A 24,367-nucleotide genomic window follows, 5' to 3' on the forward strand; every position below is an offset into this window, starting at 1 on the left:
TAGAAAGCATCTGGGGTAGTTTCTGTCACATAATATGTGCCTGATAAGCAAAAATGCTAGTATTACACCCCCACTAAATTTTAAGCTCCTTGAAAACAAGTGGTGTCTTTTCTCCTTATCCCCAGCACCCAGCACCCAGTACCCAGCACCCAGCACCCAGTAGGTGCTTGACAAATACAGAGAACAAGAATGAATAAATGAAGGAATGATGACTGCTATTTCTGGTCGGATTTCTGCCTCCCCTGTGAGCTCACAGGCTGGCGGGGGGACACAAAAACCAGGTCCACGAGGACCAGCACCTTGCCCGTCTCGGCACGGCCAGGGTCAGAGCACACGCTTGGTCACTCCTGCCCTGGACTTGCTCTCCTCCCTGTGTGGGCCTCTCAGCCGCAGTCAGGGCAGTGGGAAAAGCCCCGGATGGAGTCCAGCTCCCCCCTGTCCTCTGGGTCTCCCCACAGCGGCTGAGGGTCAGGCTGCTGAGGCCCCAGCACCTCCCCCCTCCGGCAGTCCAACCCCAGAGATATCCCGCCCAGGTGCCTCCCCCATCAACCCGAGAGCTCCTGAAGATGGGGCTCCCCTCGTCTGGGCTCTTCACCAGTCCCCTACCCGCCCCCATACCTGAGCCCCTCCTCCCACTGGGCTCGGTTCGTGGGGCTGCCTTCTGGCCGTGGGGGACCTTGGGGGGCTTGTGGTCAGGGGTGGGGGCCAGGCCTGGGTGGGCCTTGCTCGCACAGTCCAGGTCAGGGATGGCCTTCAGCAGCTCTGCCTGTGTCTCCTCCAGCAGCCGGTTGATGTCCTTGGCGCTGTACTGGGTCAGGGCTGCCCGCTTCTCCTCCCAGTCTCGCTCGGCAGCCTGGAAACAAGGAGCGGGGCTCAGCTGTGAAGCAGGGGCTGCAGCCCCTTCCCCCAGCCACACATGCCAGGAACGGAGAAGGAAGTTTGGTCCAGCCCCCAGGGGACCCTCAGACTTCTTGAGTATTCTCTTTCCCTGTAAGTCTGGAATGCCACCACCATCGTATACTCCTCTCTTGATAATACTTAGCCCTGTTTTGGAACATTCTATTCTGTTTCATTGACCACATAGTCTATTCTTAGGCCAACACCACACTGCCTTGATTGTTATCGTTTTAGAAAATGTTTTTCTGTCTGGCAGAGCTCATGCCACCATCAATGTGTCTCTCAGACTTCCTCCTCCCCCAGGAAAAAGTACCCACGTGTTGGCGCTTCCCAATCTAGGATGGTGGTAAGAATGTGTGAGCTGAGCTCATGCACCCCCCTGTCCCGGGCCCAGCACCTCAACAGACACAGCCTTGTCCACGCTTCTCTTGCCAGCAGCATCCAGGCCTTTGGTGGGGTTGCCCCCCTTGGGAGTAGGAGGGGCTCCCTCGGCCGGCCCGCTCAGCTCGTGGAGGTTCAGTGGAGGGCTGGGGGGTGGCATTTCGAAGTCCAAGCTCTTGTTGAAGTCTGTCTCAGCCGTCACCTTCTTGGGGGACTGATTCAGGAGGTTGTTGGGGGGTGGCCACACACCCTCGTCCACTTGCCTGGGGTTGGGAGAGTTAGGAACAGTTGTGGGGCCCGCAAGTTGGTGGCCCCATGCAAGCGAAGCCTGGCCTGGGGGAGGCAGGGTGCGAGGAGGGCTCTGGGATCTTGCAGGACAGATGGGGGGGCCTGGGGAGGAGTGACCGCATCCAGCATAAGGGAGAGCCAAGCCTACACCGTGCCAGGGGTCACAGGTCAGAGGGGAGGTACAGATCCAGTTGGCACATCAGTGACCTCTAGAGGAGTCAGGGTAAGGGGTCAGGCTAATCTATCAATGCCTGGCATGTGACCTCCTGGGGAATCGGAGGTCGGAGATAAGATGTCAGGGAGGGAAAGACCTTCGGATCTGGGCCAGCATGTCTGTGACCCCACGGCAGCGTTTGAGCAGCCCGTCCAGGCGCTGTGGCTCCTCCTTCAGGAACTTCACGGCCTCCACCTCCACACGCAGCACTACCCGCATCTTGCTCTGCAGGCCTGGGAAGTGAGCTGAGGCACCAAAGGAGTGAGCTGGGGAGGGAGGAGCTCCAAGGATAAGGGAGGATGGGCAGCAGGGAGGGCAGTGCCTGGGGGTGGGGCTGGGCGTGGGGGTGCAGCAGGGACTGCGGGCCTGGACCGCATGCCACACTCTCGCCTCCTCGCCTCTGGGCTCACCCTTGAGCTCGGTCAGCGTCTCCCCGAGCTGCTTCAGCACCAGGGCCTTCTCCTCCAGCTCCGGCCCCGGCACCAGGCGGTGGTTGTGCGACACATCCCGCTGGATCTTCTCCACCGACTTCTCCAGGTCACTGCAACCAGAGAGAGACCCCTCAGCCCCTCTGGCCCCAGCCCAGCCCCCTGAAATTGGGCAAATGGCAAGAAATGAGGCCACCAGTCAGATCAAAATTAAAAGCCATCCACCAGGCTACATGCCCAAATGAAATCAGAAATGCCAAACCCCAGAGATAAGACTTCAGATGAGTTCCCTAATAGGTGCCCTGGGTCCCCCCCGCCCCCGCCCTCACGGCGCCGTGGAAGTTCTGGTCCTTAGCAACATCAACCCAAATCTCTCTCCCTATAACTTGCATCCTCTGGTTCTCATTCTGCCGAGGAAGCAGGAGAGAACCTGGCGGCCTTTCAGGGAACTGCAGGCAGTTAGCTGCACGTGCCCCTACAAGGTCTCTTCTCTTGAGGGGAGGCACAGCCACGTCCCTCTACCCTTTCTCGGCTATCCAGATGCTCAGCCTCTTTCCTTGAGGACAAAACTGCTTTCAGTTGTCAGAGGGTTTATGCTGAGCTTGTGCCATTTTAAACCCCACATCTTTCTAAAATGTAAGTCATACCAAGTCACTCCCCCCGTGTTGAACCCTACATGGATCCCGTCATCCTGAGGCTGAACTCCAAGTGAAGAAGGACATGAGGGTAGTAGGTGAAGATTTGGCTCTAGAGTCAGACAGATCCAAATTCCAATCCCAGCTCTGCCCCACCCAGCAGAGAGATCTTGGACAAGTTACCTACTATGTTCGGGCTGCAACCTCATCCAAAAAATGGGGGTAGTAAGAGTTCTTCCCTCCAGGGGTCATTGCGAAGATTAAATGAGCCAATGCAGGGGTGGCTGGGTGGCTCAGATGGGTAAGTGGTTAAGCATCTGCCTTTGGCTCAGGTCATGATCCCAGGGTCCTGCAATCGAGCCCTGAGTTGGGCTCCCTACTCAGCCGGGAGCCTGCTTCTCCCTCCCTGTGCCCCTCCCCCTGATCATGCTCTCTCTCTCTCAAATAAATAAATAAAATCTTAAAACAAATAAGTGAGCCAATGCAAATGGGAAAAGGGTGGTAAAGGGTCAGTCCCTGGGGGCTGCTCTTAGTTTCCCTCCAGCCACATCCCCTGTCCTCATCCGGCTTGCTTTTGTTCAGAACTGTCCACAACTTCTCCAAGGTCCTTGTATGTGCTGCCCTCTCTGGGCCTTTATAATGCCATTTCCTCTGCCTAGAACACTCCGCACACACACACACACACACACTCACACTCACACACATGCACACGTAACCACACATGTGTGACTAATCCCCACTCCTCCCTCAGGTCTCAATGGGAACTGCTCCCCCACTCCCTACACTCAGGGTTGGGGGTCTGCTTCCTGCCTCACAAACCCTCCTCAGAGCTCTTGCAAGCTGGGCTGTGTAGCTCCTGGCAGGCAGGGACCATGTCTTCTGGATTCGTCTCCAAGTGCCAGCATCTGGCCCGTTGCCTGGAGCAGAGTAGATGTCTGGTAAATAATTGTGGAATGAATGGATAAGTGAAAGAAGGGACTGCAGCCCTGGCAGGTCACCTCGATTCTGTGACTTGAGTCACCGACATCCCTGACCTACATGCAGGACTTTACATACATCCTTGTCACATCCCATCTGCTGGATTTCAGCTCAATAATCCAAGTGGAAACAACTTTCGGCTCACAGTTCTACCATCCAACAGACTTGCTCCCCCTCAAAGCGCTGTGTCACTAGCAAATCTTATCAGCATGCCTATACATCTTCATCCAACTAGTGGATGAAAACACCACACTAGGGGCACCTGGGTGGCTCAGTCGTTAAGCATCTGTCTTCGGCTCAGGTCATGGTCCCAGGGTCCTGGGATCGAGCCCCGCATCGGGCTCCCTGCTCAGTGGGAAACCTGCTTCTCCCTCTCCCACTCCCCCCTGCTTGTGTTCCCTCTCTCGCTGTCTCTCTCTGTCAAATAAATAAATAAAAATTAAAAAAAAAAAAAGAAAAGACCACACTGGAGCAAAGACAAAATCCTGTGCCTCAGCACTGCCATCTGAAGCGCTCTCTTGTACTGAGCACTTACTGTACACCAGGTGCCATGGGCAGCCCTCCACTTTCATTACCTTATTCAATCCTCACCAACAGTCCTGGGCGTGGAAGCCATTAGTACCTCCCGCTTACACACAAACCGGAGCTCAGACACCAGACTACATTTCCCAGCGTCCCTTGCGGTTAGAAATGGCCATGACTCAGGTCGAGCCAACGCATTAGGAGTTGAAGAGGTACATGCTGCTTCCAGGCCGTCCCATAAAAACCTCCCACGGAAGCTCCTCCATGCTCCTTTCCCCTTCCTATGGGTTGAAAGGCAACAACCCTGTGCATGATTTGGAAGGCACATATTGAAGATGGCCAAACCTCCATTAGCTTAGGTCGCTGAATGGTGGCATGGAGGAGGGTCATTCACTAACCCACCCAGTACTGTTCCGTGAGAAAAAAAAGGATAGGTCCGTTACTTTTGAACCATTATATGATTTGTTATAGCAGTTACCCTAACTAATACAATGAGATTTGGCATTAAAAAGAAAAAAAAAAAAAAAGAGGTTCAGAGAGATGAAACGGCTTGTTGAAGGTTATACAACTATTTTGTGGCAAGGCAGAATTGACTCATGTCTGACTTCAGCCACTGGATCATGCCATACCCATCCCTGTCCTGCCCAGCCCATGCTCTGCCACGTGGGAAAGAACCACTGTTCTTCCCTGCTGTGTGTGACACCTGGCTGGCCCAGGGTGTGCCGGTTTTGTAAAATGGTCACTCCTGAACACCACTCTGAGGGGGGAGAGAGACTCTCATTTAAAGGAGGACTCAGGTAAGCCTTTGGGAGGACACAACAGTGCAACTCTCGGGCAGGACTAGGTCCTCCTTAGGCTCAATTAGCACCTCGATTTTCTGATCAAGAAACCTGCCAAAATTTGGGGAGGGTTGATTTGGAAAGCCTCTGCAAATGAGCCCCAGACTGGTCCAAGCCTAGTCACCATTAGCAGAAAGTGGCTGGGCTTTCCCCGACCCAGGTTCAGTCCTGGAGGGGTGGAGAGCACAGGGTCAGGACAGAGCCAGCTCTATAATTTATGGGGCCCAATGAAAAATGAAGATTTTGCCCCTTAAAAAATTATTAAGAATTTCAAGATAAGGATGCCTGGATGGCTCAGTCATTAAGCGTCTGCCTTTGGCTCAGGTCATGATCCCAGGGGCCTGGGATCGAGTCCCAAATCGGGGTCCCTGCTCAGCCGGGAGTCTGCTTCTCCCTTCTCCCTCTGTCACTCCCTCTGCTTGTGCTCTCTGTCTCTGTCTCTCTCCCTCTGACAAATAAATAAATAAAATCTTTTAAAAATATAGAATTTCAAGATAACAACAGCAGAGCATGGAGCCATTAGGAGCATGGGGACCTGTGTAGCAGGCCTACAAAGCCTGTGCTGGCTTAGTCCAAGTTAGGCTCCAGAGGCCAAAAGTTCTCAAGTCAGCAGAGGGTACCCCTCAGAGCAATGTCTAGACAGAGCTCAAGTGCTTGGCTAGAAAAACAGGTGAGAAAGCCACGCTGAATGAAGCACGGGATTGGCTTTAACTTCCAGCAAGATGCTGGGGCAAGAGGAAGGGGCAGAGCAAAGCATACAGGAGCTGCAGCCAGAGCAGGGATAAGGATGGGCCTGCTGGTCAACCTAATGCCCGGGGAGGCTATGGGAGCTGGCAGGGAGGGCTCTCATAGCCAAGCCAGGGCCACTGCAGGGCTGATGTCCAGCCCAGCCCAGGCCGCCCCCCAAAAAAAGCAGGAACCCCCTTCAAAGTGCATGGAGAATCCTAGCAGAAGCAATGGACCAGGCCCCAAGCCCTCTCAAGTGAGCAGCTTGAACAGGGGGTTTGATAACAGGACAGAGGGTAGGGAGTCTGTGTGCTTCCGGAGAACTGAGGCCCCCGGGGAGGCGGAGGACCAGACGCGCCTGTGACAGAAGATTAAATCTGTCCTTTCATCTCTTCTGCCTCTGTGCTTTTATATTTTCTTTTATTTTCCTTTAATGTCTCAGGAAAGTTCCTTTTAAAAATCCCAACCCAGCTCCTCTGTGCTGAGTGAAAAGGGGCAAGGAGAGGACAGAAAAGTTGGGTAAATGGAATTCTCTGGGTGAGGGGGGGTGACTGCTGCCAGTCTACTTGGAGATCTGACTGAGGTTGTCACTGAGCTTTCACACCTGAAATGATGGGGTGGCTGCCGCCAGATTATTTCCAAGTGAGAGGGTCCCTTCATCTCAGCCACAAGGGCTCATGGGACTCTTTGCTTTCCACCCCACTGAAGTACACAGGCTGTGTGGGCCCAAGGCTGAGAAGTAGGGACTGTTCTCAAGGAGCCCCTTTTGCAAGCTGGGCTCTTCTGAGAAGCCTCTCCTGGCTCCCCAAGTCATTGCCCAGTAGAACCCAAACCCTCCCTGGAGAGAACTGCAAAAATCTCAATACTGGGCACAGATAAGGAAGCTGAAGCACAGAGGAGGACAGAAACTGCCCTGATCACATAGTCTCTCAATGCTGGAGCTGGACCTCGGGTCCCTTTGTGCCCTGTGCCACCAAGAGAGAGGCCAGAGAAAGGAGCAGACCCCAGTGACTGACAAGAGAAGGCTGCTGTGGGGTGGGAGTGCTCACTCAGTGGATGGACAGCAAAAGGCAGCTTCTCCCTTCAACAGTGCCAGACAATGGGATCTTGGCCAGACAGCCATTTGCTAAATTTGGATCAGAGGACTGTCTCCCGTTAACCCTTCCATGTCTAAGCATTTGGGAGCTGGGTGTTCTCTATTCCTCACTCCTCCTGAAAAAGCTAGAGCTTTGTTTTAGCAGCACCAGGCTGGGAGGAAGGTTTTCCTTGGCGATACCTGGTCTCAAAGATCCGGGAATTGGAGTGGCGGCAGTTGCCACTACCCAAGGGTCACTCTGTATAGGTCACGGTGCAGAATGAAAGCAGACAGAGGACAGAGTAGAATCCTGCAGCTGGCCACATGAAAGTAAGACCGCGGGTCAGGGGGAAGCCAGACTGTGGACCATGAGGAAGCAAAAACATAGCAAAAACAGGGCATCAAGCCAGAAAAAGAAAATAAATCAGGAATTGTGCCAGATGGTCAAAGGTTTGTGGGTCACAGAGAAAATCAAGCCACAGAGGAGAAGGAAATCAGGCTTCAGACCAGACCAACGTCACCTGTCATTCAGAAGGAAGGGAGCTGCGCCTCCCAGGGAAACCAGGTTGCGGCCGAGGCCGCTCCCCGGGCCCTCCCTCCTCCGCCCGGGAGCCCAGGCTCACTTGAGCTGCTGGGTAATGAGCTCCTCGTCGTTGAGATAGCGCAGCCGCTCCTCCTCCACCAGGGTGCGCTGCCGCTGCAGCGGGTCCTCCTGCCGCCGCGCCGCCTCCGACACGCGCATGCTCAGCTCCGCCTCTGTGCCTTTCAGCAGCGCGCGCAGCGACTCCAGGTTTTGAAGCTGCGGGACGCAGAGGGACCGATGGACCGGAGTGGGAGGGGATGGAAGTACTCGGCAGGGGGAGAGCCGGGGGTGGGGGGTGGGGGTGGAGGCGGGCAGAGGACAGCCCGATGCTGGGCGGGCTCCACAGAAGAAGCGGCTGCTCGGCTGCGGCCGTGAGCAGCAGCGAAAGGGCGGGATGGGGGAAGCAGAGGCCCCGGGCTAAATTCTGGGGAAGAATAGAGGCAGGAGGAGAACGGCACGGGGATCGTGGAGGGAGAAGTGCTAAACTGGGGCATGCAGAACTTGCGGCTGCGTGGCTGTGGCCGTGAGCAGCAGCAAAGGGCTGATGGACGGGGGCGGAGGACAAGGTTACGGGCTGCGGAAATAGAGAGGCAGGAGAACCAGATGGGCATATTTGGGGGGCAAGAGGTAGCCCTATGTAGGGCCGTGCCGACCTTGCGGCTGCAGGGCTGTGGCTTCGATGAAAGACTTGAGCCCTGGGGTTTGATAGAGCTTCCGTGGCTGGCGCAAGATTAACTTAACTTCTAAGGCCGAGTTGGGGCAATGACGGAGTGGGTGAGATCTTACCCGTTGCCCAGATGGCAACTCTCTGCCCCCTCTCCAGCCTGTCTCTGCTCATTATTCTCACCTGACGGGCCCCAAGGCCCTCTCGAGGAGCGGGCACAGCGATGCCAGGCTCCTGACTGGTGGGACCATCTGCCAGGCGGGGCAGAGTGGGGAAGACTGTGCGGACTCAGAAGGGGTAGTGGAGGGGATCTAGGGGGAGGGCTTCCGCCCAAGGGAGGGGAGGGGAGAAAGAATGCTGGGCAAGAAGGAATTGGGACTGCCCTGAGGGATACTGACAGGAGGAAGGGGCTTAGTGGGGTGGACTGGGGCTCCAGGAGAACGGTGAGTATTCAGGGAAGGGGAAAGAGGGCGTAGTGAGGGGAACAAGGGCAAGCGGTGGGGCTCGGTGAGGGAGCAGAGATTCAGCGAGTGAGCCGGAGCTTGAGGAAGGGTAAGGGGAGAAAGGTTCGCAGAGGGGCCCAGTGAACCTCCGATGAGGGCGTAGGGCATGGGGCGAGACCTGTGGGAAGGGTTTTCAGCGCGAGTGGGTGGGGTCTGTCGGGGAGGGGCTTGAGGGGGCGGGCACGGGGCGAGGCCCCGGAGCCGGCCGTACCTGGAGCTTTCGCAATTGCTGAAGTTGGCTGCGCAGGTCGCTGGTGCTGTTCTGCAGGCCACGCAGGTGCAGCTGCATCTGCAAACGGCTGAGGGCCGTGGGCTGCCCCGCAGGAGTGCTGCCGGCCGAGGGCGGGGGAGGGCCGGACACTGGGGTGGCACCGCTGCTCCGGCTGCCTGACCCACAGGCTGCAGAGAGGGACCACGAGGATGGAAGAAAGGCAACAAACCTTGAGCCCGCAAGGGGCCAGGACAAGGCCCTTCCCACCCCTGATCCTCACAGTAGCCAGAGAAGCATGTGGCTCTGACCCCCTGCCCCAACTAGTGGGTCAGCCCTTCTGTGAGGAGCAAAGCACCAGGGCAAAGCCATCTTGGGCTAAGGTGACTGCTCATTGATCCACCGAAGCCCAGTGATGTAGCTGATGGTTTAATCCCCACTTTACAGATTAGGAATCTGAGGCTCAGAGAAAGCAAGTATGGGGCGGGGGGTTGGGGCAAGGGGCCACTCACGTGCTGAGGGGGTGCCTGCTCCATTGGAGCCTTCAATCTTCTCGCTGTGGCACAGGGGAAAAAGGGCCATCAGAGGGTCCAGCCTGACCCCAGACCGTCAAAGCTGAGTGAGACTTTAACAAAATCGCCTCCAGTCCCCTGATGTCAGGATAGAGTCCCAGAGAAGGAAAAGGGCTCACCCAGAGTCACACACTGTGACATTGGCAGAGCTGGTCCTAGCACTGCTGCTGCCCACCTTCCCTTCCTCTTGCCCCAACCATAAGCCCTGGCAGTGGTGTTTAAAGAAGAACCTTACCTGGGGGTCTCAGGCTCCGAGCCTCGTAGTAGGGCGCTCTGTACCAGGCCTGTGAGGCTGGCAATCTGCTTCTCCATGGCCTCCATGCGCTCCCTGGAGAGGGTGGTGGCTCTGAGCAATCCCTTCTCTGGGCTTGGGGGTCCCTCTTGCCCAGGCCCTCATAAGATTGATAATTAGAGGAAATACCATTCCCTCCCCAGCCACCAGCACACAGACAATGCCAAAGGTTCAAGCCCACAGTCCCCCACCTAACATTGGTAAGGCCCCTTTCCATCTGACAGTCACCCCCTCCCTTGCCAGCCCCATCTCTCACTACTGGCTCTCTAATGGGCCCCACTACCAGGCCTCTCTGTGCCCTTTCCTGACATGCCCTCCTCCCTACGTCATCCCTGAAGCCATCCCAGAGCCCCAGCAGCTTTAAGGAGTCCCTCCTCCCACACCACGTATATACCCTCCCAAGGGAAGTACAAGCATTTTTTAATGTGTCACCCCCACTAGACGAGGCAGGAACCAGGCTTGCCCAGCTCGGCATCCACAGTGCCCCAGTGCAGTGCCTGGCACACAAGCCACAAGACAGCTGTGTGAATGTGAATTGCTTCTCCTTATCTCTTGGCAACACTGCCTGAGGATAGAAGGGGATGGGTCAATGCTCTGGTACCTCCTCCAGCCCTGCACCCTTAGGATGGAGCTGAATAATGGGCAAGGGTTCCCCAGCTTGGAGGCTACCTAAAGGAATATCTCTCTGCCCATCCCTATTTCTGAGCAGCACCCCCTCCCCAGTGGACTTCAGCCGACCGTGTGCTGGACAGCTCTCAGGGCTGCAAACTGTCTGAGCAGGAAAGGCACTAGAATGCTGGTTCAGCCTCAGTTTTTGTTGCGGAAACTGAGGTTCAGGGAACGGATGCAAACCCAGGTTTCCAGAGACCTTGTCTGAGGCCCTTTCATCTAACCCCAAGATCTTGCAGAAGGAAGGAAAATGGCCTGTGCATCTCTCCAGTGCCTTTCCTGCCACAGCCAAATAACTCCCGTGAACCCTCAAGACTACTCCGGGTCTACAAAGGACTCTGGGGCCTCACAGTCCAGGACACAATCCTGCCACAGGCTCTGCCGTTGTCCCCTCATTCCACCCCACCCCTAAGAGCCCCGAGGCCTCGGGAGCGTCCCTCACCTGGTCTCCGTGTCCTTGGCTGGCACCGGCGGCCCAAACCCAACGAGCGGGCGCTCCCCAGGCCCGGGGAAGAGCTCGGGAGGGGGAGCTCCGGCCGTCGAGGAGCCCCCCGTGCTGCGGGTCTTGCCTCCGGGGCTCTCTGCGAAGACCGACGAGGAGCCCGAGTCTTTGCGGAAAGACTGGCGCACCGGCGAGCCGCGGCTGGGCGGCCCCGAGTAGGGGCTGTGCGGAGGCTGGGGGCCTCCGGGGGGTGCCGCCACATCGGCCAGCTTCTGCGGCGACGAGGGCGGCAGGCGGAAGCCGTAGCCGTCGCCGTAGAGAGGGCCACCGCCCGCCGCCTTGTAGAGCGAGTCCTCCAGGTCGGACTGCAGCGCGGCGGCCGAATAGGTGCTAAGCGAGCGCACCGAGCCGCGCTTGTAGAGGCCGCTGGCCCCCGGGTAGGCGAACGGGTCGCCGGCTGCTGCGGCCAGGCTCAGGCGGCCCTCGTGGAGCAACCCGTAGGGGTCGGCGTACAGGCCCTCGCCCTTCACCAGCACCATGCCGCCCGCCTTGCCTGCCAGGTCCTCGTCCGGCTTCACGTCGCGCCGCTCCAGGATGGCGCTGGGGCTGGGGCTGACGCCCTGGGCGGCTGGGGCGCCCCCCAGCCGCTCGGCCGCGTGGTGCACCGGGCTGCCAGCGTAGGAGGGCGGGCGCCCCCCAGCGTAGGAGAGGCGCGAGCGCGACGGCGAGCCCGACTGCATCCCTGACGGCAGCCCCGACGGCAGCCCCGACGGCAGCCCCGACGGCAGCCCCGGGGGCGGAGAGCTGGACGCCAGGTGCGGCGCCGGCGACAGGTTGTTGAGACGCCGTGTGGGCGACGACTCCCGCGAGGCATACACCATCTCTCTCTGCGCAGAAGACAGTCCCAGAACCCCACAGGGCTAGTCACAAAGGGGATCCCTTGCGCCTTGCGTAAGGAGACAGCATCTTCCCCCTGATGCTTAGGAAGTCCCTTCTGTCCTCTGCCTTCCCTCGCTCCCGCTGTATTCGGGCCCCTTTCCCATCAGGGCTCCCAGCATGGAGGAAGAAGTGGCAGATGGAGAGGCACTAGAGGGGCAACCTGCGGCCCACCCTGTGGTGAGGGTTGGGGAAGCAAGAAGGGAAGCAGTAGTTTCTGATAGAGGCCCCCTACAATACCTAGAGGCCTGTTGGAAAAAATCCTGAATGGAGAGGAGGGGGGCATGGCAGATGAGGGGAAGGACCCTTCCATGACCACAATTAGTGGAAGCCACCCTCTGCTTCAGCCTCTATGTTCCCTTCTCCAAAAACTGGCCCTCATCCCTGTTGACAAGTAACTAGACTCTGTGCTCCTGGACCCCGTCTGCCCAGCCTCCCCAGTGCCCTGGGGATCCCCAGCCATACCCGGAGGTCCCCGTTGGTAAGGTGTGAGCCAGGGAAAGCGGCGTAAAGTGGCTCCTTCCTATAGATCTTGATAATACTTCGGTCCTGGATGTCCCTGGGGGGAAGGGGAAGGTGCAACGGGTCACCATCCCTCAGCCCTGCGATAAGGAGGGGTAGCTACTACAGGAAGAGGGAAGAGGGGTGGCAAGAGGGGCCAAGAGCCCCAGCCTCTTCCTAGCTTCTTGCTCAGTGCCTCAGACTGCCTGCCACCAACACACACTCCGCAGCCTCCACCCCGTCCAGCTAGTAGGCCCCGTTCGCCCTTCTCAGGTTAGCTCAAGCCAAAATGAGCCAGCAGGGTGGATGATTTAGAGGGGACGGGGTGGGATGACCGAGGAAGGAGAGAAGGGCTGAGGTTGCGTCAGGAGGGGTCTGGGAGGGAAAGAGCCGCGGAGTGGAGGCCCCGGCAGAGGAGGAGCCTGGGGAAGCCCACCCCTCCCTCCGGGGCCACGCCCACCGGACGTCCTCCAGCTCGTAGAAGACGTTGCGAGCCTCGTCCTTGATGAGGATGGCGGTGTTGGGCGACTTAAGCATGCCCATGGTGAGCTTCTGCGGGAACATGTGCGCAATGAGCGCGTGCAGCGTGTCCAGGCTGCTGACCTCGTGCGTGATGTGCACGCGCCGAGTCTCCTCCCCGAACTGCAGGAACAGCACCCCTGCGAAGGAGAGGCCACCTCCGCTGTCAGAACCACCGCCACCACCACGCCGGCCGGGAGAGCGAGGGGGGCTTTCCGGGGCCGCGCTGGTCCTGCAGAGGCAGGGTCTGAGGCCCGACGCGGCCCCGGAGTGCAGGTGCACCCATGCACTCCTCATGCTGCCGGGCGGGTAGGAGCCTGGGCGAGGAAAGGGAATTGGGGGCAGGAGCAGGTACGGCAGACTCCGGCAGACACAGAGGGAGTCGTTGCTGAGGGGGAGAGAGATGAGCAAGAGGGGGATGAAGGAAAGGGGGGGCTGCTGAAAGGGGTGAGGGAGAGAGGAGGCTGGGAGAGAAAAGGATGGGGCAGGGGCTGCTAAGGGAGGGAGGGAAGGGGTGGGGGAGAAGCTGAGGAGGGAAAGGCCCCAAAGGGAGGAGACTGCTGAGGGGCAGGGAGGTGGGACCATGGGGAAGGGAGCCAGGGTTTTGGTCAAGGAGAGCTGGAGTGGTGAAGGGGGTGAAAAGGGCTGTAGGGTGAGCAAGGCAGAGGGAGGAGCCAGTGGCCAGGAGGAGGGTGGGCCCGGCCAGCAGTACCTGGCGAGCGCAGCTTGGTCTGGCTGGCAGAGCGGGAGAGGGGCAGGCTCTGTCGGAAGCGGTTCATCCTACTGAAGCCCAGGGGCAGCTCCGCCTCCGACATGGTCTCCAGCGACTCAGCCGAGGCGTATGACAGCTTGGCTGCCTGGTCTGCCAGCCCGGGCTGGGCTCCCTGAGTGTGGCGCGAGCTGCGGGTCTGCAGGGGCAGGGCAGGATGAGAGGAATCAAACACGAGCCCCTTGGCTCTGCCCATGTCCCCCATCCAGGCCCGGGGAGCCCCTGCCAGCCAGTGAAACACACACACACACACACACACACAAGGGTCTCCTGCATTCCAGACTCGCTGTGTGGCTACAGGAGAGTTCCCCAACCCCCTAGGGCCTTGGCCTCCCTGGGACACCCAGCAGGTAAGCAGTAGGCAAAGGACTCAGGCACCCTGGGAAGCCAGACAAGAAACCATCTGAGCGGGAGCCAGGGCACGCCTGCTATTTTAAGCTTCCAAAGAACAACAACAACACAAATTTGTCACTGAGGTGAGCAGCAGAATCGTTGAGCAAATTGGGGCATTAGTTCCAGACATTAATTAAGCGGCGGGTTTGTGAGCGGTGAATTTATCCTTCCTGGAGTTCAGAGGTTTGGGTGGGGGCAGGAAGCAGGCCCAGGGAGGAAGCAAAGAGAACTAGGGGCCCCAGGTTCCCAGCTCTGGGAGGTATGGGTCCTCAGAGAGGAGCACAATGTCCTTGACTTAGGGTGCCTGGGAGAATCATCCCGAAGCTAGTTTCAAACAGACTCTGCCTACTACATGCAATGCACATGCTAAGCCTGGTATGATCCACTTGAGCACACAACGTATGTGCCTGACCTCAGCCCCTCCCCACAGGGCACGTGCTGCCACACAGCCAACCAGCCTGGCTTGCCTCCTAGAAAGGCCTCCCCCGGGACCCAGCATGGCAGCCCCTTGCCCTGAAGGTAGTATCTGGCTGGGGCTAGGGAAGGGTGTCACCCAGTGACTGTCCCCTGCCCCAGGGACAGCTTGATCACTCTCTCCTTGAGGGAGGGGTCGCCATGTAAGAGCCTACATGGCTCTTTTGGCTGAAGGCTGGGGCTGTCACTCAGCGCCACAGTTCCTGCCATTCTGCCCCAGCCCCTTCCCTTAAACTCGGGTGCGTCAGAAACTTTTATTCAAGGGAGAAGATAATAAGTCAGATCTGTGTTATGTACATTCCATGTTATGTACAATAGATACTTATACGGATTATATATACATATATTATCAAGAAAAAAAATCATGTTGCCTAATTGTACTTTTCTATAAAATAAGTTGCCTATTTTTAACAACAAATGACTCAAAACTATTAACATTGGTTAAGTCGGGGTTGAGACAGAGATTTCTCTTTTATACATTTCTCTTCTGGGGGAATTTTGCACAATCAGAATATATTATTTTTATAATTAGAAAAAAAGTAAAAGTATCTCTATAAAGGAATCAGCGCCCTCCTTCCCCAAATCCTGATTAGCTCCTAATTACTCTCCATCTTCATATTAACTCAATTCAACGTTCCAATTGGATGAGCACTCTGGAAAAGAGAGAGCATCTTCCTCTGATGGGCAATGTGCCCAGCTGTCCCCAACGTGGTCTCCAAGGCTTGGGGATGCAGAAGGTCAGATTTAGAGACCTCAGGAGGTGTCCAGTCTCCGGCACAATGCCTTGACCAGTGAGTGGGTATGGGTCTGGGGAGGAGGGAGGCAGCGTAGGAACGAGACCCACATGGGGGGTGCCTGTGCCCAGACTTTGGACCCTGTAGACTTTGCTGTAGACTGATTACCAGGGCCAGCCTCTTTCACCCTCGGCCCTGGAGCAGTGTGTCGAACCAGGTCTGGTCTGGTGGTCAATGAGGTTGCCAGGCAACTGGAAGGCCAGTGGTTGCCAGGCTGATGTGGATGAGGGGCTACAGAATTCTGGCACGCTAGCCGGGAACGAAGGGGGTGGCCACAGAGCCGGGGGACACAAGTGAGGTGCCAGGAAGAAGATGGAACAGGGGCCAGAATGAAGTGGGGGCAGGGATCCTCAGGGCTGCTGACTGCAGAGAAGGCAAGACCCTGTCCAGGCCACCTCGGGGAGAAGAGATGCCCACATTCCCTGCCCCGATAGTTCTGCTCTCCATCCTGGCCCTCTGCGCACCTTTCCATTCTCACAGCCTTTGTAGAAAACCCCCTTGAGAAGAGAGAAAGCCCATTAGCACTTCTCTTCAGTCCTGGGCTGAGTCAACAGGGCAGAAAAAAGTGAGACATCCAGGACTTCCTGTCTACGAGGGAGATGGCAAGAGCATAAAACGGTAATCCAAGCAGAGCTCTCCAAAGCTAGGAGGGGGTTGCTGGGGGAAGCAGGGCGCACCTGGCCCCGGAGGTATTCCAGCAAGGAGCCGATGACTCCTGGCCAGAGATCAGGCAGAGGGAACCTTGAGTGGGGACAGTCAGGCGAGGATCTGAGGTTCCCAAAGGCAGTCCACAAAATGGGACAGAATCACTTGGGAGCTTTTAAAAACATTCTTTCCAGAACCCCACATTCACTGAATCCAAATCTCTGGGGGGTTGGGGCCTGGAGTTCAAGATTTCTGACAAGTTCCCAAGGTGATTCTGATTTGGGAATCAAGTCAGCGGCTTCTAACAGCTACTGAGGTAAGCTACCAGGTAAGGCTCGCCATGAGCCAGGCACTGTGTTTAGGATGTGCAGTATCTCCTCTCTTCTATCTTTATAACAACTCTATGATGCAGATATTGTTGTTCCATTTTACAGAGGAGAAACTGAGGCCCAGGGGATTATGCAATTTGCCCCAGGTCCCCCAGCTAGTTAGTAGCAGACTTGGAGTTCACCCCCAGGCTCTCAGCCCCATGCATGGAACCGTTACATTCTATTGCTTCCTCCAAAAATGTTGTGTGCCTGACGTCATGAGTTTATGATTCTGTGATTTCTCTGATGCAAGGACTTCTCTCTGGGAGCATGCTCGCAAATAAGATGCTTGGAACAGGACGACACCGGGGGGCTTGGGGATGGATGCCTCCCACCCCGTCACGATGCCTGGGAGTTGGAGGGCCGGAGACTCTGGGACACAGGCGGCAGCCTAATTTGGCTCCGTTCTGGGCCTGGGTGCCCGAGACAGTGGAGGAGGCACCTGAGGGTGCTCCGCCAGGACTCAGCAGGATGCCCGTGGAGGGGGCAGAGAGCTCTCCCGCTGTGGATAGTCCAAACTGTCCAGGGGAGGCAGGAGGGCGCTCAGCCCTGAGCTCAGCCCTCCACGTGGGCAACGGGTCTGGAGTGCAGGGCTGTGAGGCTCTTGCCTGGCACTGACCCCCTAGCGCCAAGTAAGAAAGGGATGAGGGGCCCATCAGAGACACAAGACCTCGCTGGCAGATGAAGGCTGAGTCCAGAGAAGAGGGCCCTCCAGCAGATCATGGGGTTCAGGTCCCCGCCTCAGAGCCAGCAGTGTCTCAGGTGGGGGGAAATGTCAGGCAGCCTCCCTCATTCCAAAATGCCCCTCCCAGCGTGGGAAAGCCTAAGTACCCCCAGCCCAGATGCCCCGCGGGGGTGGGCCAACCTCCCACTCTGGATCCACAAGCCCCTGGCAGGCGAGCCCAGACTCTCTCAAAGCAGCAGCCCCAGGCCCGCCGCCCCCACCAGAAGGTTCCGTGCAGACGCACATCCCTGCGCAAAGCATGTGCAGGGAGGGCCAGGGGCGGGAGAGCACATGCAGTTGTCACGGAAGCAGAAGAACACGCACTGACCTTGAAGCTCCAGTAGTTTGGCTGCTGATGGGAACAAGAGAAGACATGGTTACGCGGGGGGCTGGGAGGGGAGAGCAGGGGCGGAGGTGGGTTAGAGACCCTCTGAGTTCAGCCCTGGGACCAGAGGGCCCTCTGCCCTCCCAGGAACAAGAAAGAAACAGTGCCTGGTACATCCCGTCCTCTCCTGAGACCCAGGCCAGCCCTGGGCAGGCTCCAGGCTCACTGGCGGGGACAAGGGAGAGCCCTTCCAGATGTTCACAAGCCATGCATTCTAGTCACGGTAACTCAGAGAATCACGGGTAGGAAAGGTGCCGAAGACCATGATATAGGGAACCCATGAGACACAGGCAGAGATGAATCAGAGCTGCGGGGTCAGAGAAGTGGCATCTGGTTGTGATGGGCCAGGGGAAACTTCCCGGAAGAGGTGACATTTGAGCTGGGCCTTGAAAAATGGGCAGCTGGAGATTGGGACGAAAGGTGTGCTGAGCAGGGGGGACGGTATGGGCAAGTGCCCAGGGCAGGCAGGCAGAGAGTGTGTTGAGGGAATAGTCGCTAGTCCAGTCTGGCTGGGGAGCAGGGTCTGGGAAAGTAGCAGATTGGGCTGCAAAGAGGGGCTGGGGCCAGCGGAGTGGGCTTCGGTGGACAGGCAGAAAGCATCTGAGTGGAGCACAGTGGGGTCAGAACTGGAGTCCAGGGGGGTTGATACGACAGGGAGTGGAAGAGGGAGGCTGGCGGCCAAGGCCAGGGCGGGGAGGCCCGTGTACCACAATGGACTGGAATTACAGAGCCCAGTGGACAGGTACCAGTCGCTTCACAGTACTGGGCAATGAATGGGGAGCCAAGGGAAGCAAGAGGAGCTGTAGAGACTGGGAATGTGGGCAATGTCCTAGAGCCAGATAGAGAGAGAGGAAGACTCCTTGTACCCCCAGAGTAGGGAACTTCAGGTTCCTCCTCATTCACAATAACCTAGGGTCACCCTGTCTTCCCGAGAGACCAGAAGGCCCTTGCAGATGGCTAAGGACAAGGAAGGAGGCCCAGAGGCTGGGCTGGTTCTTGGCAAAGCTGAGGGCACCCTGCTGACCGGTGCCTGCCTCAGCAGGAAGACAGAGGCAGCAGATGGCCTGGCACTGGGGTGCCTGGCACAAGCAGACAAAATTCCCAGGCCTCAGAGCCACTGGCAGAGAAGAGGGACGCTGAGGGTCCCTGATAGGGGAAGGACATCACAGAGGCGTATCCTGTGCCACCTGAATGCTTTCATGGCAGAGAGGAGTTGGACAGGGGCTGAGTCGAGGGGCCCTGCTGGGATGGAGGCTTTACTTGAGTTAGACCTTTAGGGTGGAGGTGATGCCAGGTTTGGGCTGGGATGAAGAGGTTGGCTCACCAGGGCCTTCCCCATCTGAGCTACAATTCTCACCTCCTCCTCCACTCCCCCCTCCCCCCCACACCGCCGCCATTGGCTCCAAAAGACACAAAAGATAGTCACATGCCAAGCAAGGGAAGGGGACAACAACATCTGTACCCCAGCCAATGCCTAGAACAATCTATGGACACATGCCACCCCCATGGGCGCCAGGGGATGCCCACAGGGGCCGAGGGGAGGGGAGGCAAGAGGCTGGAGTAGCGGGCCCTAGTCACAGCTGTCTGTGGCCTTGGGACGGGGAGGGGGAGCAGAAGGAGTGGACACGCGGGTGGGGGTGGGGGCCAACAGAGCCAGGCACAGGGCACGGGAAGGTTTCTGATGAGACTCGTGTCTGCAGCCCTGGCAGTGACGGCTGGCTCTGCAGAGAAGGCCGCTCCAGCGCCCCAGAGCACGCAGGCCCCTCACCGAGCCGAGCGCAGACTCTCAGACACCATCAGATAAGGACATCGCCAGAGATACCACCCAGAGCGACAAAAACACACGCACAAAGGGACCCAAGCACTTGGAGAGAAGCCCTCCATGGTCAGAAACAACCCCAGAAACTCAGAGACAGAGAGTTTCATACAGAGACCAGCCCCGCTGATGCACAAACACGCATCCCCCACCGGACCCTGACTTGCTCACATACACTCCTACTCTGCTCACAGAAACGCAGGTACCATTCCCACACGCCCTAGCCTCCCCCAGGGTCACAGAAACCCATAGAGACATAGATCCCATTCACACATAGTACACACACACACACACACACACCCCAGCTGCAGAAACACAAAACAGTACCCGCACAGTATACACACAAAGAGAAAGTCTCATCCCTCCTTCCCTCCACTAGCCAGGTCATAGTGCCTCTGGGCATCTCAGCGGCAGCAACCGTCCCATGCCGATGATACCCCAGACATCAGGCGTTGGATAGGCTAACTCCTGATTCAAGAGGCAGAAGATCCCCCACCCCACCCAGCCCCCAGTGTCAATACGTCGGACTCAGGATGTGCAGATGGCTGAAGCCACCGGGCCTCGGGGGCCTGGCCACAGCCACGCTAGCTGTGCCCTGAGCCTGGGCCTGCCTCCGACTTCCGAGGCTGGGCACATCCATGGGACGGTCAGCCCCGGAAGGAAGGGGTCACTAGCTGGGGACAGGGGAGAGGACTGGGTAGCCTCAGTGCCACCAGAAAGCCAGGCAAACCCCCCTAGAGGGTAACAGTGGAAGAGTAGCTGCATTTGTGCTTGACAAACGGGGTGAGGCTGAGATCAGACTTCTGAGACTTTGGGCTCTGGCCCGTTGAGCGCACTGAGTAGATCCTAGCCCCTCTGGCCTCTCTGGAAAGGGGGAGGAAAGATCTCCTTTTATGTTAGTCCCACCAGGAATAAGACACATAGTCTCCTGGCAACTCAGTGTCCTTGGGAGGGGGGGAGGGGGGAAGATGACAGTGTCGGGAGAAGTCATTAGGAATGCCGTCCATCCTCTGTCTCTGTCTCTTTCCAGGGTGTTAAACCCAAGGGACAGCCTTGGGTCACTGAGAGCAGAGGGTTCCTCCCCGTTTGCTAAGATGAGGTTCTCCCCATCCAACCTCCTCACCCTTTTCCTGGTTGTCTGTTCCTCCCGTGTACCTAACAAAATGCCTGGGTATGTAGTAGGCCCTCAACAAATATTTGACCATGAATGAATGCAAAGAAAAATAGGCCCAGCCCATAGGAGGAGGGGTATGTCTCTGAATACTCTTCTCTGGCACGGCTCCCGCCATCCCCTGGCACCCAGCACCGCTCAGCCTTCTGGGCCTTTTCCCTGGGAGTTTCCCAGCACCAGAAACCCCCTGGAAGGAGGGCAAAGGGCAGGAAGGGCCCAAGAGAGGTCTGGCCCCTCACCCCCAGCAAACACCTCGGATACCCTCCCCCATACTCAGGGAGGGGTCTCCCCTTCCCAGAGGACCATGGGAACGTGGAAGAAAAGTTTGAATGGGAGAGCCCTTGCCAAGGGTAATCACTTGTAGGAAAGAGTCTTACAGGAGCAGGGGGACAAAATGAGAGGTGTTCTAAAGGATTCGAATTGGAAGCCAACCATTCACTCTCTAGGGACCAGGCTTTCAGAAATGAGGGAGTGGGAGCTTCCCAGAGACCCAAGAAAGCAAGGCCAGGGAGTCCTCAAACTCCCTGGTGAGAAGAGGAAATAGCATCTTCCCTCTGGGGCTGAGGAGTTAACCCCCGCCCTTCCCCACCCTAAGCGCCCTTAGTGGGGTTCTTCCCTCCCCTTGCAGCTGATCCTTTTCTCCCCGACGAGCCCTGGGAGGGGCGGGGCTGTGCCCCCCCCCCTCGGGGAATCCGAGCGCAGGCCAGCCGAGGTCTCTCCCCTCCTCCCCCCAGCTGGCTAGGTGAGTGGCGTGACCCCTCCTTGACCTCGAGCCCCGACGACGCATCCTCCAGGGAGGGAGGACCACCAAATCGGTCGCACCTCCGGCTCCTGAATCCCACCCCCCCCGCCCCCCCGGCTCCGCGTGCCCCGGCGCACACACCCACCTCTCAACTCCTGTGAACACGCGTCCACGTAAACAGCCGCCCCCCCAGGCTGGGGCTACCTAACGTGCCCCCGCGTGGCCAGCCTCTCACCACGACGCACGTGCACGACCCTCCCCTCAGGGGTGCCCAGCGACACCCTCACCTCCTACCCCTCCCCAATGCAGAGCGCGTGGGGGGGGCGCGCTGCGGGACCTGCGCGGCGCCGGGGGGCAAGGGCGCACCCCAAGAAGGTCACGACTTTCCGAGGTTGGGGGAGGGGGCGCCCGCCGCATTTGGGGGGGGCGGCCCACGCGGAAGGCGGCGAACGCGGTGGGGGGAGGGGAGGGGGCGTTTCTCGGGGACCGGGAACCGCAACGGCCTGCGCGCCTCCCCCCCCCGGACCGCCCCTCCGAGCCGCGGAGCTGGCCCCCATCTCCGTGGCCCGCCGCCCGCGGAACCCCAGGCGGCGGCCCCGGCTCCCGCCGCCGCTCGTCCTTACCTGCGGCCACAGGTGTACGCGCGGGGGGCCCCCAGCCCCAGGTCCCGCGTCGGGCGGGAGAGGGAGGGCGCCCCCTACTCCCACCCGCCCCGGCTCTCCCCTCCCCCGGCCGCCTCCGCAGCGGCCGCCGGTGCCCTTTGCTGCAGTGCGAGAGCCGCCGCCGCCGAGCCGGCCCGGGCCCCGGTCGCCCCGGTAACCGCGACTCCACCTGGCGCTGCGCGGCGCGCCGCCGAGCACATCCCCTCTCCGGCCCCCTCCCCCGGCGCGGCCCCGCCGGCGCAGCCCCGCCGAGGATCAGCGGAGGCTGGTGGCTGCGTCGCCGCGGTCACCCGATACGCCGGCCCGCCGCCCGGGACTCGGGTTGCAGAAGGAGGGGGGAGGTTAGGCCGCCTGCTGGAAGCGGGGGGAGGGGCTGCGGCTTGGAATCTAGCCTCTGGTCCTCTCCCAGGGTCCTCTTCAGCCTCCCACTCCCAAAGGTCTGGCCTAGGCTGGGGGGTGGGGGGGAGGAGAGTGTCCTGTCTCCCGACCTGTCACCCTCCGAGATCATGGCCTCTCCCCATCAGGGTCTCAGGGGCCACCGCCCCCCTCCTCAGCTCTCCTGTGACTCAGTTCCCAGCCAAGGCCGGGAGGCCTAGGATGCCTGAGCTTCCCTGATGGCCTCTGATCCTGCTCTGCTGTGCAACTCTGGCATTTGCTGACCCTCTCTGATCCTGCACTTTACATAAAGGAGCCTCAGACTCAGCCATGGAGAAGTGTGATAAGCACCAAGCAGCGAGTGACGACAAAATCCTATGAACGGCCACTTTCCTCTGTAATCACAAAGCCCTGGGGCCAGGGTCTCCTCACACTCATAAGGAATTTCTCCCAACAGGGCAAATCCCAGATGCAAACAGGCCTAGAGCCCCATGACCTGGGACAACTGAGCTCACCAAGCTCATCCTCACGTCTTTCCGTCACCGCAACCATATCTAGTGCCAAGACACATCATCTGGAGAGGGCCTCCGTATGCCCCAGGCACATCACACCTGTCTGCTGCCCCATCACCATCCCCCTCACAGCCCTGTTTTGGTCTCCACGTGCACTTGGCCACTCAGGACAAGTCTGTCCCATTTGCCGTCCAGCCCTGGGGGGCAGACACATCTTTGTTCCCCAAAGTGCAGTCAAGATGGGGCTGAAAGCCAGGAAGGGAAGTGGGCGGAATGCCCTGTGGGTGATGCCAAGCGTGCCAATCTGTTGCCAGACTTGAGTTACGCTCCGCTAAAACGACCGTGCTCTGGAGCCTTGTCCTCTCCTAGGCTGTCACGTCTTTCCTTCTAATTCTCCTTGAAAAAGTCAAGCCTTGCCTGTCTCCAGGGGCAGGAGGGTGTGTGAGGAAGTGAAGCTGGTACCCATGCTACCCCTTGGATTCCCCGTTTCTACATCTCGTCTGCCTCCTACAGCTGGACACCCTCAATCCAAGGCCCCCCTCAGGGTCTGCCCCCTCCCGGGCTGCAACTCAGACTCCCTTTTCCTTCCTCCCTGTTGGGGCCCCAGATGCCTATTTTTCTCCCATGGCAATGTCCAGGCCTGAGCTGGGAGCCCAAGCCCTGCCTAAGCGTGCCCCTGTCTAAGCTGAGATCCGTCTTCCCATCAGGGGAAACTGAGGCTTGATGAGGAATCAAGGAACAAATTCAGAACAAATGGCTAGATGCCAAAGTCCTCTACAAATTGGAAACTAAGCCTTGAACATACCAAGAAGGGTGATAGACATTGTGAAGAACTTCCTGATGGTAAGACCTCAGGGGGAGGCTGGGTCGGCTCAGAGATGGAAAGGTAGCGTGAGGTGGGGGGTATGGGAGTGAGGTGGCCTACGGTGGGGGTGGGAACGTGGTACAGAGCATAAGAGTCTCCTGAAAACCGATGGGATGACGGTGGGGTAGGTACTCCTGTTTAAAGGAGAAAAGAATCCAAAAAAATTTTTTTTTCAAAACCTGAGTATTCCCCCTCAAAAAATTCCTTCCCCAAAGCCAAACCTTTGTGGAGGCAGTGGTAGGAATTAGACAATCGGGGAGAGTACAGGGCATAGGAGTCTCCTGGAACCGGGGAGGGGGGGGCTCTTACATAAGAGAAAGGGATGCAAAATTAAAATCCTAGATATTCCCCCCTCCAAAAAAAATGTCTTCCCCAAAGCCAAACTCCGCCAGGGGCTTGGGGGGGCCTGGGGGCAGTGGGTGACTCACCTGGGCCGGCTGGCCAGCCCCGGACGGGGCGGAGTCGCCATGGAGGTGGGAGCAGAGGGAGCTGAGGAGGCACACGGGGTCCACGGTCCAGCCGCCAACCTGTGTGTGCGAAGGGGGGGACACCCCATTAGGGGGAGCGGGCAGGAGCCGCTGGGGGACTGTGATGGGGCGGGGAGGGACATTCCTGGGACAAGCTTTGGCACAGAGCTCACACCCCAGAGGGACCTGCAACACTCGCTAGTCCCTTCCCGAGGCTGGATCTCTAACGAAAGCCCCTGGTCTGTTTCTGGATGTTTCTCTTCTGTCCGACTGGGGGGCTCTCTGAGCCCAGGAGAAGGCCTCCTCCATCAGATACTCCTGAATTCCTTTTCT

The 24,367-nt window shown here is 58.4% G+C and overlaps 1 protein-coding gene across 1 annotated transcript in view; it reads right to left on the reverse strand.

Annotated features, from left to right (window-relative positions):
* The window catches only part of SRCIN1 (SRC kinase signaling inhibitor 1), a 43,184-nt gene that overhangs the window by 13,612 nt on the left and 5,205 nt on the right, over positions 1–24,367 (reverse strand). Inside the window, exons 5-18 of the mRNA XM_035027467.1 lie at positions 23,996–24,094; positions 17,368–17,391; positions 13,585–13,780; positions 12,814–13,012; positions 12,318–12,411; positions 10,917–11,803; positions 9,749–9,841; positions 9,454–9,497; positions 8,945–9,132; positions 7,607–7,782; positions 2,191–2,321; positions 1,878–2,025; positions 1,295–1,541; positions 619–853 (exon numbers count right to left, since the gene is read on the reverse strand). Of these exons, the coding sequence (XP_034883358.1) occupies positions 619–853; positions 1,295–1,541; positions 1,878–2,025; positions 2,191–2,321; positions 7,607–7,782; positions 8,945–9,132; positions 9,454–9,497; positions 9,749–9,841; positions 10,917–11,803; positions 12,318–12,411; positions 12,814–13,012; positions 13,585–13,780; positions 17,368–17,391; positions 23,996–24,094 (2,761 nt within the window). The remainder of the gene's footprint in view (positions 1–618; positions 854–1,294; positions 1,542–1,877; positions 2,026–2,190; positions 2,322–7,606; positions 7,783–8,944; positions 9,133–9,453; positions 9,498–9,748; positions 9,842–10,916; positions 11,804–12,317; positions 12,412–12,813; positions 13,013–13,584; positions 13,781–17,367; positions 17,392–23,995; positions 24,095–24,367) is intronic.

Source organism: Mirounga leonina, unplaced genomic scaffold (assembly GCF_011800145.1).
Source record: "Mirounga leonina isolate KUSES-001 unplaced genomic scaffold, KU_Mleo_1.0 Mir_200, whole genome shotgun sequence".
Classification (NCBI taxonomy): domain Eukaryota; kingdom Metazoa; phylum Chordata; class Mammalia; order Carnivora; family Phocidae; genus Mirounga; species Mirounga leonina.